This window comes from Juglans microcarpa x Juglans regia, chromosome 5S (assembly GCF_004785595.1).
Source record: "Juglans microcarpa x Juglans regia isolate MS1-56 chromosome 5S, Jm3101_v1.0, whole genome shotgun sequence".
Lineage (NCBI taxonomy): Eukaryota > Viridiplantae > Streptophyta > Magnoliopsida > Fagales > Juglandaceae > Juglans > Juglans microcarpa x Juglans regia.
In genome coordinates this window covers 7640251-7656701 of record NC_054603.1, presented here as the reverse complement: position 1 = coordinate 7656701, position 16451 = coordinate 7640251, and the positions used below count along the sequence as shown (strand labels likewise).

The 16451-nt window shown below is 37.2% G+C and overlaps 3 protein-coding genes across 9 annotated transcripts; 2 read left to right on the top strand and 1 right to left on the bottom strand.

Annotated features, from left to right (window-relative positions):
• Positions 1–3394, bottom strand: LOC121268292 (mitochondrial pyruvate carrier 4). The gene is made up of 5 exons (XM_041172491.1): positions 3211–3394; positions 1496–1594; positions 1179–1231; positions 702–775; positions 1–205 (listed from the first exon to the last, which is right to left on the bottom strand). The coding sequence occupies exons 1-5, from the start codon at positions 3263–3265 to the stop codon at positions 157–159; spliced, it is 330 nt and encodes a 109-aa protein (XP_041028425.1). The 5' UTR covers positions 3266–3394; the 3' UTR covers positions 1–156.
• A 113-nt stretch (positions 3395–3507) lies between these two features.
• LOC121268291 (mediator of RNA polymerase II transcription subunit 11) lies at positions 3508–7465 on the top strand. 6 transcript variants are annotated; one of them, XM_041172490.1, is made up of 6 exons: positions 3508–3669; positions 4555–4607; positions 4801–4865; positions 5035–5151; positions 6884–7109; positions 7219–7465. In XM_041172490.1, exons 3-5 carry the CDS (start codon positions 4812–4814, stop codon positions 7058–7060), a joined length of 348 nt encoding a protein of 115 aa, XP_041028424.1. In that variant the 5' UTR covers positions 3508–3669; positions 4555–4607; positions 4801–4811; the 3' UTR covers positions 7061–7109; positions 7219–7465. The 6 variants fall into 6 exon arrangements, with proteins under 6 accessions (XP_041028424.1, XP_041028421.1, XP_041028423.1 ...); XM_041172487.1 differs by having other exon boundaries at positions 4796–4865; XM_041172489.1 differs by lacking the exon at positions 4555–4607 and having other exon boundaries at positions 4740–4865.
• Positions 7466–8737: 1272 nt separating this feature from the next.
• LOC121268277 (probable carboxylesterase SOBER1-like) lies at positions 8738–13494 on the top strand. 2 transcript variants are annotated; one of them, XM_041172468.1, is made up of 6 exons: positions 8738–9074; positions 11306–11307; positions 11997–12120; positions 12266–12387; positions 13003–13110; positions 13191–13494. In XM_041172468.1, the coding sequence occupies exons 1-6, from the start codon at positions 8813–8815 to the stop codon at positions 13278–13280; spliced, it is 708 nt and encodes a 235-aa protein (XP_041028402.1). In that variant the 5' UTR covers positions 8738–8812; the 3' UTR covers positions 13281–13494. The 2 variants fall into 2 exon arrangements, with proteins under 2 accessions (XP_041028402.1, XP_041028401.1); XM_041172467.1 differs by having other exon boundaries at positions 11255–11307.
• Positions 13495–16451: the final 2957 nt, after the last annotated feature.

Sequence of the window (16451 nt, the reverse complement as noted above, 5' to 3'; positions counted from 1 at the left end):
TTTCAAACAGAAAACAAATGCCTCTCAGACGTATTGAAAATTTTTATCAATCAAGTTGGGAAACTTGGATGCTCAAGAGCTCACTTATTTTTTGATGGTATACAAGTACATTGATAATCAACAAATGCAAGGAGGCAAAAGGAAGTTTAGGACTTCTCAGTCATCATTTGCAACGGCTGCTTCTGGCTCAGAGAAATAGTCGTGCCTGGAAAAGTTAAAAAAGGGGGAAAAAAAAGTCACGCAGTTCTCATCTTCAACACATCAACATTTATGTACAACATGGAGAAAATATTTGGGAAAGAAATTTGAGACATTTCCCATTAGACTTTTCAGCAAGTGTGATTCAAATTCTACTATGATCCAATTTAAACAATCAAGACCTTTCATCTTCCCTTTTTCACCTATCGACCCGTGGGTAGCCCAAGTGGTAAGGGCGAACTTGTGTGCATGAGTCCCATGTCACAGGTTCGATTCCCCCTAAGATCAAACCGCGATTTAAGTGGGAGGCCATGGTGGTGAGTTGCTGTGCTAGTCTCTCCGGGGGTTTAGGTTCTATGGGTGAGTCCTAAGAGCTCTGCCATGGGGTGGTTCCCCCGTCATTTAAAAAAAAAAAAAAAAACCTTCCCTTGTTCACCACCTTTTATTTCCTTCAATAAGAATGAGAGAATTGAAATAGGTCATATTAATTTACTCCAACTTACCGTATTTTGCGTGAAAGTTGGTAGAGCCCTGTTGTGCCCATTGCAACATTGACACTGAAAAGGTTCCAATTCTTCTGCAGATCAAAATCAAATATAACAAAGAATTAGAACTATGCATAAACTTCAATCCCAGACAAATTCCATTGAGCAATATCAATAAGTGAAGCAAAAGAAGAATATTCTTTATAGTAAACCATAGAGGAATTAGAAAGAGAAAATAATTGTGTTTCTATCTCTCATTTTCTTGTCATGCAATTCATTACTCCTTTTCAGAATGTATGATTCTCGGTCTTTTTCTCTGTTTCTTTTGGAGGGCGGAGGGGAATAAAAGGTGGCCTATAACATGACCAGATTGAGAGGGCATGGTGCATACAAAACTGGCAGAGGTATTAAGTCATTGTTATCTGTTTTGATAAGCTCAAATCATTTTTATTTGTATCTTTAATGGCGGACAATCTTATCAATATTCAAACTCACCGGAGTGATTACTGTGCTATAACGTGACCAGATAATTCCAGTGCATGTAACCGCTGCATAACAGAGAATAAAGTGAGAAAAATACAAGACTGGAGCAAATCAAAGCAAGACAAAGAACACTTAAAACTACTAATAGAACACTAACTTGTTCTTGATAGACATTAGCATGTGGATACATGTTTCAGATTGTGTGCGTGCATGTGTACATGTGGATACATGTTTCAGATTGTGTGCGTGCATGTGTACATGTGGTTATCAGCGGCCCATCATACGCAGACCATGATAAAACATACATGAATGTGAATTCATGAATTTACCTATTTGCTGAGGATACGAAAGCTTTTCAGGTGGTTTGGAGAAGTCAGCAACGTTAGCTATGCTGATGCCCCATTTGAAGGTTGGTGCCCAAAAGTGAACTGCAATAAACGAAACATCTAACTTATGCATACGGTATTTTTTTGGCAAACGATAAAATTCATTCAGTCATTGGTGATTGTATATTGAAACATAATTTTTTTTATTGGCACCAGGCGTCCGGAACAGCGTTCCGACTAATCCCGGGGGTGCATAGGCTCTCAGCAAGGAGTTTCCCATAAGTGATTGAAGCATAAATGACAATTAAAAAGTGTATGAAAGCATACAGTACTCTTTTAATCATCAGTGAAACTCATTCTGGAGAAAGCATCAACAGAACAAATTTTTGGGCCTCCAAGGGGTAATAAGACTAATTATTGACCCTAAGAGGTAACAAAATTGACTAGGGAGGGGCCACCTCTCATGAGGCAGAGGTCACTAAATCTAATCCCCTGCCCTCCAAGGGCGGGTTTGACCAGAAATGTTAAATTCACACAGGAGACAACTCCTCACTAATGTAAAGAGAGGGGGGGGGGGGGGGGGGGGGGGGGGGGGGGGGGGGGGGGGAGGGCCTATTTAGACACCTCTCATGAAGCAACGGTCACTAATTCTAATCTCCTCCTCTCCAAGAGTGGTTTGACCAAAGGGGAGCGAAGGGGCCAGCAAATGTGCTGAGCAAAGTAAAAGAAAGGCATGGATATATATCATGTATAATATCATAGACGCATAAAAGATACGGAATGTTTATTATTGCTATGCATATACAATAATAAAAAACCATAAGAGCGGCATTTTTAGCATTTATTAGAGTATATCAGAGTCTCTTTTCTCGCGCACATACTTTAGTTTGCACACCTACGTGCACAAGGCTTATTGTTGCCCGCACAAGGAAGTTAGTCGAAGTAATTCCATTTCCCCAGGGGTAAAAGGCAAAAGATAGCAGCTCAATCCCCTTGAGGGGGAGGGGGATGGGGGAACCCGAGACACGGCCGAGGTGGATAAAGGGCTTAATGGTCTGATCTACTCAAACCACGAAAGGTAAACCTGCAGCAGAGTTGAAGAGTTACTCAACAAACCAGAAAGAAGGGGCGTCTGTGAAACAACATATTTCGACCCAAATGAGATTTGTTTTTGGAAAAGATAGGAGACAACTCTTATGATAGAGGATACGATAGAGCGGGTTCCACCAGAAATACTAAATTCACACACAAGACAACTCCTCATTACTCCAAAAAACAGAAGAAGAGACCATTTAGACATCCCTACAGAGATTTGAGGCTTATAACTTAACAATTTTGGTCTCCTTCAGCTTTAGGGATCATCCAGTAGGTTTGAAGGAAATAAAATAAATTAACCCTTCAAGTTAACTCTGATGTCGGTGACAGGAACGGTAACTAACCATTCTGCACTCGCAAAGGTCGCTTTTTGATTTGTTCAATCTTCAACCTAAACTTCGTGAATCTAAACCCATATCCATGTCCAAGCGACTCGTACGGAAACGAGGCGACACGAGCTAAGATTTTCGAAAGCAAAGCATCCAAAATTCCAAATCGAGCAAAAGGAAACAAAGAAATAATACATATTTTAATTTTTTGCAAACCATAATCACCACCACAAACTTTCGCGTGTATTAAAAAAAAACAAAGAAATGAACAGAACGATAGACGAGTCAACTCACTAGTTTTGGGTCCGGCCGGGTGGTTCCAGAGCGCTTGGAGCTTCGAAGCCGCCATGGAGTCCTCACTCTGTCTCTCAGACAAATGGGATGTTTCAGTCCGGCTGGATCCTTTGTGGGGGGCGGGTTGGGGGAGACCAAAAGCCAGACACCAATAGCTGATTGGATTTTGGTAATGCGGTCTCAAGCGTCAGATGTATCACGCATTGCCACGTGCCTTTCAATCAGTCAAAGGTCTTAGCCACCGTTGATTTTTCTTTTCATTGCATTTTTGCCACGTGTGGTACCCCTTCACTCAGCCCCTCCTCTTGCTTCTGAGTCGAGCGTTTGTTTTTCATCTATTTCGCACCATCTCTCTTCTCTCGCGTTCTTTGTATTTCCCCGTCTCTGTCTGAGGCTGAAACACTAAAATTAGAGGATATCTCGCCATATTTCTTGGAAAGCTTTCGTCCCCCTGCAAAGGTAGAGTCGCACAACTTCCCTGTTCTTCCATTCTCCACCGCATTCGGGCCCATTTCTCTCTCTGCTATGCGCCATTGCGCCCAGGGTTTATGATTTAAAAAAAAAAAAATACTCTTCTTGTGGATGTTTTCATTTATCTTCCTGGAATTTATCGATGTTAATCGAATAATTATATTATTTGTGTGTGATTTTGCTCATAAAAATAGGTGGATCGGATGGTACTATGTTTCAATTTCAGTATTTCTATTGGATCATGTTCAAGTTCGGTTACGGTGATGGTTTTGTTGAAAATTCCTCCTTTTCATGGCTTTGGGTTTTTATTTTATGGTTTTATTTATTTAATCCCCCGGTAAACCAGCTTGGGCTTGGCTATATGTTTTCTCTTCGTTTCGATATTTTTTTTCTTTTTTTTCTTTTTTTTGTAAGTGGGCATGCCTCATTTCGTGGTCGTCGTTATAGATTTTTTTTTCTTTTGTTTTGTTGATGAGAGAAGGTGATTGGTTGCAATCCTAAATTGTCGCTGAAAGTCAGAAGTGCCTTGTTGTGTGAGTTGGTTACGTGCTTCATAAATCTGCAGGTTTTGAGTGCCCATTCCCTGAAAAATAATATTTTTCCTTCTCAGAATTCCGAGTTCTGGAATTCTATGAGCAAAAAGTGGTTTAGGCTCAACCAAAATATGGTTTTTGGGGTGGAATTTGTGGCGTCAACTTATAGGGTTTATCTTTTTTCTAATTTCTTCCCTAGCTGTAAGAGATTTCCTATTGATTTATCGGAAGCTGCAGAAGAAGTAGTAGCAGCTTATTACACTGAATATTGGTCATTAAATTTGTTTGATTTTATGTATATTGAAAACCCAAGGAAAATAACTGTGTTTGATATTCATAGGTAGAAGAGGATTGAAAAGTGTTGCTCATGATGACTCCGTTGGAAATATGACGGTTAGAAAAATATGACTGTCAAATTCTCTGAAATTTCATGTAAAACTCGTAAAAAATAAATATTGTGTAATTGCATATTCGAAGTGCATTTGAACAATTTGGAGATTCTTGTAAAAATTTGAGTATATGTAGGAGATTCTAACTACAATGTGTACCATCTTATGCAAAATCTGATCCACTCTCTTTAGAGTAGCCTTAGGCTTCATGGATTCACAGAGTCAGAACACTTCATTACAACGGCTTCAAAATGTTGAGAAGGTAAATAATGTTATATAATTCTATCTCTTATTTGTATTATATAGTTTTCCATTATAAAACATATACTTTTTTTTACAAGTATTATAAAACATATACATGCGGACTTTCTTATTAATTCTTTTTTGTAATTTTTGGTGTTTTTGTTTTGATGGATTGGTAATTATGATAGAGAATCGTTAGGGTTTTGGAGCTGGCAGGAGGGGTTATGGATGAGCTGGCTAACCCAACTGGACCCAGAAAGGAGCTCATCAACAACCACTGCCTTGAGTTCATGAAGATGATCAAGGTCTCGCTCTTCATTAGAATGTGCATATAAAATCGTTTATTGGTCGTTGTGATTTATTTATGGCAACTGAGAAACCTTGGCTATCATTCCTTTTTTTAGCTTGTGTGGTCTAGTTCTAACCATTTCAACAATTGTGAAATTTCATTGTGAAATTTCAACCCTGGGGATCGAATTGGGTCATAAGTTGGCCAGTTAGTTATGAACTAAATTCAGAATACTGTGCCAAACAAGCTATAATTCAGGGGGAGAAGTGTTTGTTTAGTGATTTTATATCAATTCAACTGGAGATTTTATCTATAACTTGTATACATGGTTACCAATCAAAAATAATAATTGCGTGCATGGGTACAATTTTTGTGAAGGATTGGGAAAGAATAAAACATTTGGAGAATCTGAATTTTGGCTATTTAGACAAATTCCGGGTTTTGACTGCACACTTTTTTCTTTTATAATCGTGGGTGTCCGGGCCAGCTTGCGCGCACCTCGACTAATCCCATAGGGCCCTGAAGTTAACGACTAGGTAAACCTTCAGTGGCCCTAAGGAGACTCGAACCGGTGACCATTGGGGAGCAAATTCAAGGCCGGACCAACTGAGCTACCCCTTAGGGTTGGTTTTGACTGGACACTTGAAGTGGAAGTATGTGATATAAATAAAGTATGAAGTATGCTTTGTGCTCTTCATTCAACCACTTGATGCGGTTTGTATGATATCAGAACTATATTTTGGTTTCTATGTCTCCTTTTGGGATAATTGTATGTCAATCTGAACCAAGTCATTAATAAGTTGTGTCTGAACCAAGTCATTAATAAGTCGTGTAAAACTGATAATGGAATTATTTTTTTGTGGTTATTGGTTATGGCGGGAAATACCAACCTTTCACGTTGTTTATGATTATCGAAAATAACCTTGTTGAAAACTCTGTTAGAAGCAAGAAATGTATTATTAGATGTCGCATTTTTGGATAATAACTCTGTTTCTTGGTTCTTTAAGAGTTTTTGCCTAGGATTTTTAATATGAATCATCTGTATTTTGTATGTGTTGAGGAGTTCAGTTGATTGAATGTCCATTAGCATTGCAAGCTTCACTCTGCATTCATACATATCCTTATTAAACAAAAATGGAATTGTTGGTTGTTAGATTGTTTTTTTGTCAATGCGATAGATTCCATGGGCTCTGGAAAATTTGATTTAAAGGAAAATATTTGAAAGCAAGTTCAACTGCAAACAATCCACAGAAGTTGCACTTGAAGTGTAATTGCGAGAAAAACTGTCGTACTTCTTGAAGAAGTAATGTTAAGGGAAATTATGAATAGACATAATTGTGGATGCCTGATTGAGGTGTAGAAAACTTATTTTGGGTATGATCTGTTGAATGGTTATTAATGAGGCAAAAAAAGGTGTGTGCCTGTGGGCTTTGTGTTTTTGTATGTCTTTGTGTGGACACCTGAGGTGTACTTGCGGGAAACTCCTTGTTGAGAGCCTGTGCACTCCCTAAATTAGTTGAGACTTTATTCTTGGACACCTGGTGCCAATAAAAAAACAAAAAAGTTAAGAGTGACTGGTGACTGGCTTCTCTCAGGTTAAGTGCTACATTATGTGTACGATATGTGCAACCTAAACTACCATTTTGGCTCATCACTTGAGAAGGATTTCTTTCTTACTCATCTTTAAATTCTGTAAAATTTGAGTATAAAATAAAAATATGCAGCTTTTGCTGACTTTTTTAACGCAGGATATCCAAGTCACATTGCGAGATGAAATCAAAAGTGCATGTGAATACCGCCCCTTTGAGAAGTGTGATTACAGTTCAAGAATTGCCAATGAAATCTGTTGCAAGAAACTGGAATATGTCGTTTCACAGTTGGATGGAATGAAACAAACTGTTGATGAATATCATGGTGCAATGTGAAGGTGAAGATGCGTGATACAGAAGTGCTGGTAATTTGTTGCATGCAACTGTAATACTCCTTTCATATCACACTTGCTCTCCATGAATTTATGCAAATCTAACTTTAATTCTAGACTGATATACAGAATTGAAAGTTATTTGATGTTTTCATACTGCAGGATTGGTATGGTAGAGGAAAGGAGAAAAACCTGGAGTGCATTTAGGTAGTAGCTTAAAAACAGTTTAAGAAATGGAGAATGTTCTCATGTGATGATTCTTCTGTGTTTGTTAGGTTACTTTAGAAATATAGGTTGAAACTGTAATATTTCTATTTTCAACAGATGCCTGGTTCAGCGACATGATCATCATATTTTTGCGTCTTGATATTCCACGTTTCTGTTGCTAATATATTCAAACCTTGGGTCAGTTATAGTTTTAAAATTTCTTTTAGAAAAATAAAGAATGATCCAGGAATGATAAAAGGTGTGACATTTTAAATAATGAGATCGAAATAGAATATGAGTATGGCATGCAGCATTATTCCGAGCCAAAAATATCATAACAAATATGGACATAACAGTTCGAATGGATTACTAACCAGAGGATGACTGATGGAAGCGAGTGAAAAGCTCAATTGTAAAAGAATAATGCTATTTTGTTCCTTCATTTTGACCGATTATGTATTTTTTTTATTTATTAATTAAGGAAGTGATTATTAATATATTGATATTTTCTTTTTTATTTTTTAAAAATGTTTAAAGATGCTAAAAAAATATGAAAAGAAAAAATGAAAAAAATAAAATACCTGAGTTTTGGCTAGGCAACACTCTTAAGCAGTCATTGCTGGACGGCAGCTTAGCATTACTCATTGTAAAAATTCAAGAACCGATTTAGCAATTAAGCAAATCTCAGAAATTATTTTAACAAGAGTAATGTTACATGTACATCTTTTATACAATTATATTTTAAAATAAAAGTATTTCTATAAAGTGATGTTATTTTTATAAGTTATTTTATAAAAATGTCTCAAATTTAAAATATAGTTGTATAAAATATTAGAAAAAAAATCAGAAATTGTTTTATCTCATCTCATCATTACAAATTTCTTAAATTCTCACACAAAATATAATAAACAATTCAATTTTTTTAAATCTCAATTCAAATTTCAAAACAATAATAATATTATAAAATAATATTATAAAAATATTTTTTTAACTTTCATCTTTTATCTAAAATCATCTCATCTCATCTTGAATCCAAACTATACATATTTTCAATCAATGATAAGGTCTTTCCTCACCTGATTTTCAAATTTACGAAAGTGTAAAATGTATTTTTTTATTTTATATTTTTTAAGTATCTTTTAAATCCCTTTAAACAATTTAATAAAAAAAAATTAATTCATTTAACAACAATTCCTTAACAATTAAGTAAAAAAAATAAAATAAAACATGAATAGTAACTTTACTCGTGCTGCATCCTAGGTGGATGCAGCATTTTCCTCTGCAAAAGCTAGAACTAGAAGGAGGTTAGGAGGGATCATAAATAGGAGTAACGCTTGCAAGCCCTAGGTTTTACTTCCCTTCACGGATGGAGTAAAACCTATTCGATGTATGACTTTTAGTTTGGGCTCAGTATGAACAGACTACAGAGACATTAGGATCATTGCCCTTTTAGTTTTTACGCAAAGATAGGAGCAATAAGGTCATTTCCCCCTGTTTCCCTAATTCGCGAAAGCTAGGACAAGACGGGAGTGACCATGGACGACCAGAGATGAAGCTTATGCTATTTGCAAAGCCCCTTTTTCTCCTCGGATTTGCCCTGAGTAGCACCATTCTGTTCTTACATTTCTGTCAGACAAACCAGCCCTCTTCAAAAGCAGACTTAATGGCTCGAAGCTTTGTTCTTTGGCTGCATGGTTTGGGTGACTCGGGCCCTGCCAATGAACCCATCCAGACCCTCTTCAATTCTACAGAGTTCAGGAATACAGTCTGGTCCTTCCCTTCTGCTCCTTCCAACCCAGTCACCTGCAACTGTAAGAGTTTAAAGTTAAAATTTTATGGACGTTTATATTTATTTTAAGGGTATCTAATATCTATGAGGTTTGCTTTCTGATATGTCTGATTTTGTTTGTGATTTTGATTTGAGTTAGTGTAAATACTCATGGGTATTTTCTGTTTTGTGTAATTGAAGTGTTTTATATATTGTTTGACATGGATTTGGTGAGTAAATTTCGTGTTTTTTTTTTTTTTTTTGGTTTTTCCGTATAATGCTGTTTAATATCTTTTGGTACGGAACGTAAACCATCTTTGAATTTTCTGGTGTGGGTTAGAAGTACCCCGTGAGTCATGCTGACAGTTGAACTTGTTTTAGGAGAGAACAAAGTGATCAATTGCTTGCCAATGTGTCGATGAAATATCATAGGATTTGTTGATTTGAACACTTGGAAATCCCATTTTGAGTATATGCAGGATCAAGTAGATGGTATGATATCGCATCTAGGATTGAGAAACTCCAATGGGATTTTCTGTGGAGTGGACTAGGTGATGAGTTTAAATTTCATCTAGTTGGATGGGATAAAGTGTGTACTCCTTTGAGAGATGGTGGGTTGGGGGTCCGTAATGTTAGGTCCTTTAATAAGGCTCTATTAGGGAAATGGTTGTGGTGTTATAATCATGAGAGGGAAGCCTTATGAAAATGGGTGATTGATGCGAAGTATGGGAGTGCAAGGAGTGGCTGGTGCTCTAATGAGGGGAGGGGGGCTTATGGTGTTGGGTTGTGGAAGTATATACGTCAAGGGTGGGGGGCTTTTTCGAGTAATACTTGGCTGTGTTTGGGGGATGGCAGCAGAATCAGCTTTTGGAATGATGTGTGGGTGGGAGATACGGCTCTTAAGGTTGCTTATCCTAATATTTTCAGAATTGCACAAGAAAAGGAAGTTATGGTGGCTGACGTGAGGGCAGTTAGACATGATTCACAGGAGTGGAACATCAATCTCAATAGGGAGGCACAAGATTGGGAAGTGAGTGCTCTAGTAGATTTGTTTAGCTTGCTGTATAACATCACTGTTGCTGTTCCAGCTGAAGACCCGATGGAATAGAGACCTTCTAAGAAAATAAATTCTCAGTAAGCTCTTTCTATGACATAATTATAGCTCAAACTAGGCCCAATTTTCCTTGGAAGAACATATGGAGGAGTAAAGCACCTCCCAAGACTGTATTCTTTATTTGGACAGTAGCTTTAGGGAAGATTCTAACCATTGATAATCTAAGAGGCGTGGACTTATAATTACGGACTGGTCCTGTATGTGCAGAAATAGTGGGGAACGGTAGATCATTTACTCTTACATTGTGTTTTTGCACTGGACATATGGAATTACTTCTTCAGCAGAATGGGATTAGCATGGGTAAGGCCGGGAAGGGTGGTGGAACTACTAGCTAGCTGGAGAGGGATCATAGGGGCACCACAGATTGCAGTTGTGTGGAAGATGGCTCCTATTTGTATTTTCTGGTGTATTTGGAGAGAAAGAAATGATAGATTTTTTAAGGATCATGAACGCTCATCGGAGGAGTTTAGGAGTTTTTTCTGGAAGACTTTATTTTATGTGGGTCATTGCTTTAGAGTTAAATGGTCTCAGATTCCATGATTTTCTTGTAACAGTTTCTAGTTCTTAATTTGGTGTACTCATGTATACCTCCGGTGTACTTGGGCTATGCCTATCTTTATTATTGTTACTTATAAAAAAAAAAAAAGTAGATAGTATGACAATGTGATCACTTTGTGAAAGCAATTAATTAGATGCAAAATTTCCACAGCTAGATAGAATAGGAGACACAAGGTCATCCCTAGAAATCATATTCAATGATGAACATTACAATATTAAGGAGTAATCGTAACAGATATTCAGAGAATCTTGTAACCACTACAATGTTTCCATAGACTCATTTGAAGTCTTTTGGTTGTCCAACAACCCCGGTATTTTATGTTATTTAAAATTGATTTCTCATTATCGATTATTATCTACAATTTCCACTGTGTGAAATCAGAGTGCTACTTTCTTGGTATGTCTTTCTTGCTTTGTATAAATTTCGAGGATGCCTCAACAGTAGAGACATGCCTCAACATTGTTGATAATAAGTAAAAGATTTAGCATTCTGAATGATCGTTTGAAAAATTCTCTTTATCTAATGCATGCTGTCTTTGCTTCCCCGGTAGATGGCGCCGTGATGCCTTCCTGGTTTGACATTCATGAGATTCCTGTGACAGCTGTAAGTTATGCTTTGCTTTTTTCTTTATTAATTTCTTTCAGCTCAAATCTCATTTTGGATTTCATTTCTATTTGTTGTTTATTTTTTCTTTTTAAAATTTAGTTTTCTCGGTTTCGATCTTGTTTTGAGTTTCCTTTCAGGATGTTATCAGAGAGTATTTGTATATCAAGTCGAATTGAGTTTTTCTCGGTTTTGTTCTCATTTTGAATTCTTGTATGAAGTAAATTATGTTCAATGGGTTGCAAGTCATTTGAAGCTGATGTTTGTTGATGGTCATGAGTCAAATTTTACTTAGCATCTATTTATTCATGCTCAAGTGATCTTAAGTGATGTGTTGCTCGAAGGTTCCCTCTTTGAGGATCACAAGTTTTCCCTAGGTTGAGACCATGTCCATTAGTACCTAACCAGTGACAAGATTTCATTTTGTGTTGTTCAAGGAAAGTTTTCTGTGACTGGCTCTCCAGTTTCTTTTGACTCATTTTCACTTGAACTTGTCATGGATTACTATTAGTCATTGAAATATATATATTTATATATTATTTTTCTGTTATCATTGGATGGTCAAAAGTGATATAGCAATCGCACAAGGAATCTCCAAGGGGATTTGTGAATTCCTTCAGTACTGTAATAGTTGATGATGCTGATTTGTTGATTATCTATTGAAGACGATTTTTGTAAACATGATTCAGGATTCTCCAAAAGATGAAAGCAGTGTCCTTAAAGCAGTTCAGGATGTGCACGCAATGCTAGACAATGAAATAGCTGCTGGCACAGATCCTAATAATGTATTTGTGTGTGGATTCAGTCAAGGAGGTCTCCCTCTTGCTCACTGTCACCCCTCCACCCCCCCCCCCCCCCCTCTTCCCCAAACACCCACACCCGTGCCCACACATGACAAAACATCTTTGTTAATATGCATTGGCATTGGTAATATGCATTTTTAACAATTCTTTTGCAGGTGCCTTGACCTTGGCAAGTGTTCTGATGTACCCAAAAACTCTGGGTGGAGGTGCTGTCTTCAGCGGATGGATTCCTTTTAATTCGTCTATAATAGAAAGGATTTCACCAAATGCAAAGCGGGTACTTCTATGGTGTCCAGTTTTATTTATAAAGATTTTACTGTCTGTTTTTTCCTCTTGACATGCCATTTCTTTGCATGTGAAGCAAAGATCTTAGTGATCATCTGTAGATGGGCTGTCAACCATATTGTAAATAGATGATCAACCATGGTGATGGTGATCAGATGAACTTATAGGGTGTCAACTAGGGCTTTTAGTCTGTCACTGAAACAAATTGTATGCATCTAGTTCTAATGATGGACAATAACTCATCTGCAGACAGAGATCAATGCCTTAGTTTGCCACAGATTACTCAGGTCAGAGTACTGGTATTTTATCCCTAGCATCTTCTAGTCCAAGGACAAGATCTTGCTATCACCCAATGTCTTTCTGATTTGTCTCACTGTTAAACTCTCATAGGATCATCAATGCGCACCTGTATGTACTCATTTGTTTTAGAATCACCTAGTCATATCTGTTAATAGGCCTCACTGCCATTGTCGCAGACCTTGATCGTTTGGAGAGTAACACCTTGAGTTGAAAAGATTAAATAGTAAATTTGTTCTATTTCTGTATATAGGTTGCTTGTAACTCTTCAATTTATGTGTTATGTTTCTGAATCTAAATGTTTGTGCAGACACCTATTTTGTGGTCTCATGGAATGGCCGACAGAACTGTATTGTTTGAAGCCGGACAAGCCGGTCCCCCTTTCCTTGAACAAGCTGGTGTAAGCTGTGAGTTTAAGGTAGTACATCCAAACATTGTTATACTTTCATAAGGCCTTCTTGATTTTTATGGTACTCACTTAAATATTTTGATTTGCAGGCATATCCTAGTCTTGGTCATTCAATAAGTAGTGAGGAGCTGCGGTACCTGGAATCATGGATCAAGACTCGCCTGCAAAGTTCTTCCTAAAGGCTTTAGAGGGACAAGATTTCCATTATGGTCATTGGTCTTTGACTCCAGTTGTCATAGAATCGTTATAGAAAGAAACTTAAATATTCAAGCTATGTCACATATTGTGATGAGAATAAACAAATGTAGAAGCTGATTTTATTCACATTTGCCCAAGGCAACTTCACACTGCTGAACTTGATAATGGAGAAATAAGAACATACTATTTATGCAACCATTGACCTTGATTCGCTTTGTTTCTTAGTGTTACTATGATGTGTGTGCTTGAGCCTTTCTGTTCATTAAGTGAAGAAGTATCAGTTTATCATTATTAGCAAGTTAATTAATTTGCACTAAACATGAGCAGTGTTGTACATGACACTTCGCTATACAATGATAAGACTGTGTAACATAATTGTGCAAATTCATGCCTTGTAGACCAGTTATGTATGTGGGCAACGTACTCATCATGGTCATCTCATCTCGTCAATGAGTGTAGGGTAATAAGGCGATGTTACTTTACTATTGCAGTTATTACAATGAATAATTAAACCTACATGTATCATATCTTTGGTCTACTTTCATTGATGATTCTGCTAAGATAAGCAGCCTTGCACTCATGGTTCAGGTTCTCTTCATGATTAGCAACTACAGAGATTCCTTCTCTAAGCGAATGTTTGCATAATGTAGTTAGTGCAAATCCTATAGATCATAATGACCTTTCATGTGCATCAGACAACAATTATCAGCTGCAGTTAGGCATATATTTACTGAGAAAAATTGCATGTGCTTATCCAAGCAATCCAACTCATTATATGTGCTGATGAGATAAATCAAGGAAGTTTTACTCATCTAGAAACCCAAGCAGCATTAGATATTGTAATGAGTTAATCTACGTACAGTCCCCATTTAGAGATTGTTCATGCAAGTTCATACAATTATGTTTAAAAAAAATTAAAATTACAATAATATCCTTTTTAAAATGATGTTTTTTCTCCTTTTATCCACATTTATTAATAGGACTGCACACGCAGTCCCCCACTCAAGACTGTAAATAGAATTTCTCTATTGTAATATATTGAGCAAGTTCTCCTCCATATTATATTAGAGGAAATTCTTTTGAATCATTCAATTGAGTTGATATTTGACCTTTTTGAGCTAGAAAGGAGGGAAGAAAAAAATGGCAAAGGCATAGTAATTTGGTCTATATTTCAACCCCTAACCAGCCGGCCATAATATTCTTCTAGTCTTAGAGATGTGTAGTTTCAAACATGACTGCAATTCCCTGTCGTTATTTGCTTTCCCAACTCTTTCTTCTCCAAACATGACTGCAAATTGCAATTCTCTCTCTCGTTTGGATAAATTCTGACGGCCTATTCTTGTTTTCCTTCATTGACCAAACTCAGATCAAATAGCCAAAAACACGTCTATTTTTAATTAATTTACCATCATTTGGATTTTATTTTCAGTCAAATTAACCTCTAAGAGCAATCTCAATCGATTAGCCAAAGCTAACCCAAGTTTTAGCTTTTGTGACATGAAAATGCCTTTGCATATTTAATTCACATCGTATTAGAGCATCATGATCAACATGGAATTAGCAAGCTACCAAATCATGAAGATACAGTTGGCTAATACTCGTGGCATCACAGATGATTCTGATATAAAGGCACAACCATCATCAAATGGACTTGCTGCCATTGTTGTCCTTCTGTAATCCATTTACTAGAAAGTCCTTATCTTAGCTGAGTTGTATTGTACATTTATGTAAATTTAGAGTCTGTTACATAGTTGTACAGAATTTGGAATATTCGATTGTCCTTCAGTTTGTTAGGATTTCTTTTACTTCTTTTAGTATATAAGCAGCACCACCTTGTAATACAGCATACGAGAATATAATGCTATAGCATCTTTTCATCAGCTCTCTCTCTCTGCTCTTTTCTTTTATTCTTCTCTTCCTTTCTTATTCTAACATGGTATCAAGTGCCACAGAGTGAGATTTTTTTTTTTTTTCAAAATGCCTTCAAACGATTTTTTTCTGGATTTTACCAATATTACTAACCCCTATTGACTTGATAATGGGGATAACCCTTCATTTTCCTTGGTCCCTGACCTTCTTACCACAGATAACTATACCACATGGTCAAAAGCTATGTGCAGAGCTCTTCATGCCAAAAACAAGCTGGGTTTTATTAATGGCACTTTGTCCAAACCAAAAAAGACTTCTGATCCTCTTTATGAAGCCTGGGAAAGATGTAATGATTTAGTTGTATCATGGCTTCACAACTCAATCAATCCAACCCTCAAATCCAGCATTGCTTTGGTGGATGATGCCAAGCAAATATGGGATGAGCTCAAAGATCGATTTACTCAACAAAATGGGCATCGCATCTTTCAGCTCAAGAAGTCCCTAACAGGTCTGCAACAAGAAAATGACCCAGTCAGTGTCTATTTTGGCAAACTAAAAACTCTATGGGATGAACTTCTCATATATGACCCAATGCCCGATTGCAAATGTGGCAAACTTTCTTTGTTACTTGAGAGGTACCAGAGGGACTGTGTCATACAATTCCTCATGGGCTTAAATGACTCTTACAGTATCAGTCGTGACCAAATTATGCTACTGGATCCATTGCCTCCCACTAACAAAATTTTCTCCATGATCCAGCAGCAAGAGATGCAACATACCATGATTTCTGCCATCCCTTCACCAGATTCTATGGCCCTTGCCGTTAAACAGCCATATGCTCCATATAAAACCTTTTCCAAACCAACTCAGCAACTCAAGCGTGACAGGCCATTTTGTACTCATTGCAAGATTCAGGGTCATTCTCTAGAGAACTGCTTCAAGGCAGGGAATGCACAAGCTCCAGTCTGCACTCACTGTCACATAACTGGTCACATAGCAGACAAGTGCTATAAATTGCATGGCTATCCACCTGGACACAAGTTCTATGGTAAGATCAAGCCATCTGGATTCTCTTCTGTCAACATGACCTCACTCGAGCCAGAGGACCCATCAGATACCAAATTCAACTTTACTAAGGATCAGTATCAGCAACTTTTATCTCTATTGCAGTCCAAGGAAGTCTCCATTGCAAATCATTCAATCAACAATGTCCAGACAGATTGTCCCCATCCCTCCACTATGAATGGTATCCCTTTTTGCTTCAATACCATCATTCAAACACA

Excerpts from the sequence above, each read along its gene's own strand:
- LOC121268292 (XM_041172491.1), bottom strand. The coding sequence starts at position 3,265 with ATGGCGGCTTCGAAGCTCCAAGCGCTCTGGAACCACCCGGCCGGACCC. Across the intron at positions 1,595-3,210 it reads CCCGGCCGGACCCAAAACTA|TTCACTTTTGGGCACCAACC; the intron begins GTGAGTTGACTC and ends CGTTTATTGCAG. Across the intron at positions 1,232-1,495 it reads TTCGTATCCTCAGCAAATAG|CGGTTACATGCACTGGAATT; the intron begins GTAAATTCATGA and ends TCTGTTATGCAG.
- LOC121268291 (XM_041172489.1), top strand. The coding sequence starts at position 4,812 with ATGGATTCACAGAGTCAGAACACTTCATTACAACGGCTTCAAAATGTT. Across the intron at positions 4,866-5,034 it reads GGCTTCAAAATGTTGAGAAG|AGAATCGTTAGGGTTTTGGA; the intron begins GTAAATAATGTT and ends TAATTATGATAG. Across the intron at positions 5,152-6,883 it reads AGTTCATGAAGATGATCAAG|GATATCCAAGTCACATTGCG; the intron begins GTCTCGCTCTTC and ends TTTTTAACGCAG.
- LOC121268277 (XM_041172467.1), top strand. The coding sequence starts at position 8,813 with ATGAAGCTTATGCTATTTGCAAAGCCCCTTTTTCTCCTCGGATTTGCC. Across the intron at positions 12,121-12,265 it reads GTGTGGATTCAGTCAAGGAG|GTGCCTTGACCTTGGCAAGT; the intron begins GTCTCCCTCTTG and ends ATTCTTTTGCAG. Across the intron at positions 13,111-13,190 it reads GTGTAAGCTGTGAGTTTAAG|GCATATCCTAGTCTTGGTCA; the intron begins GTAGTACATCCA and ends TTTGATTTGCAG.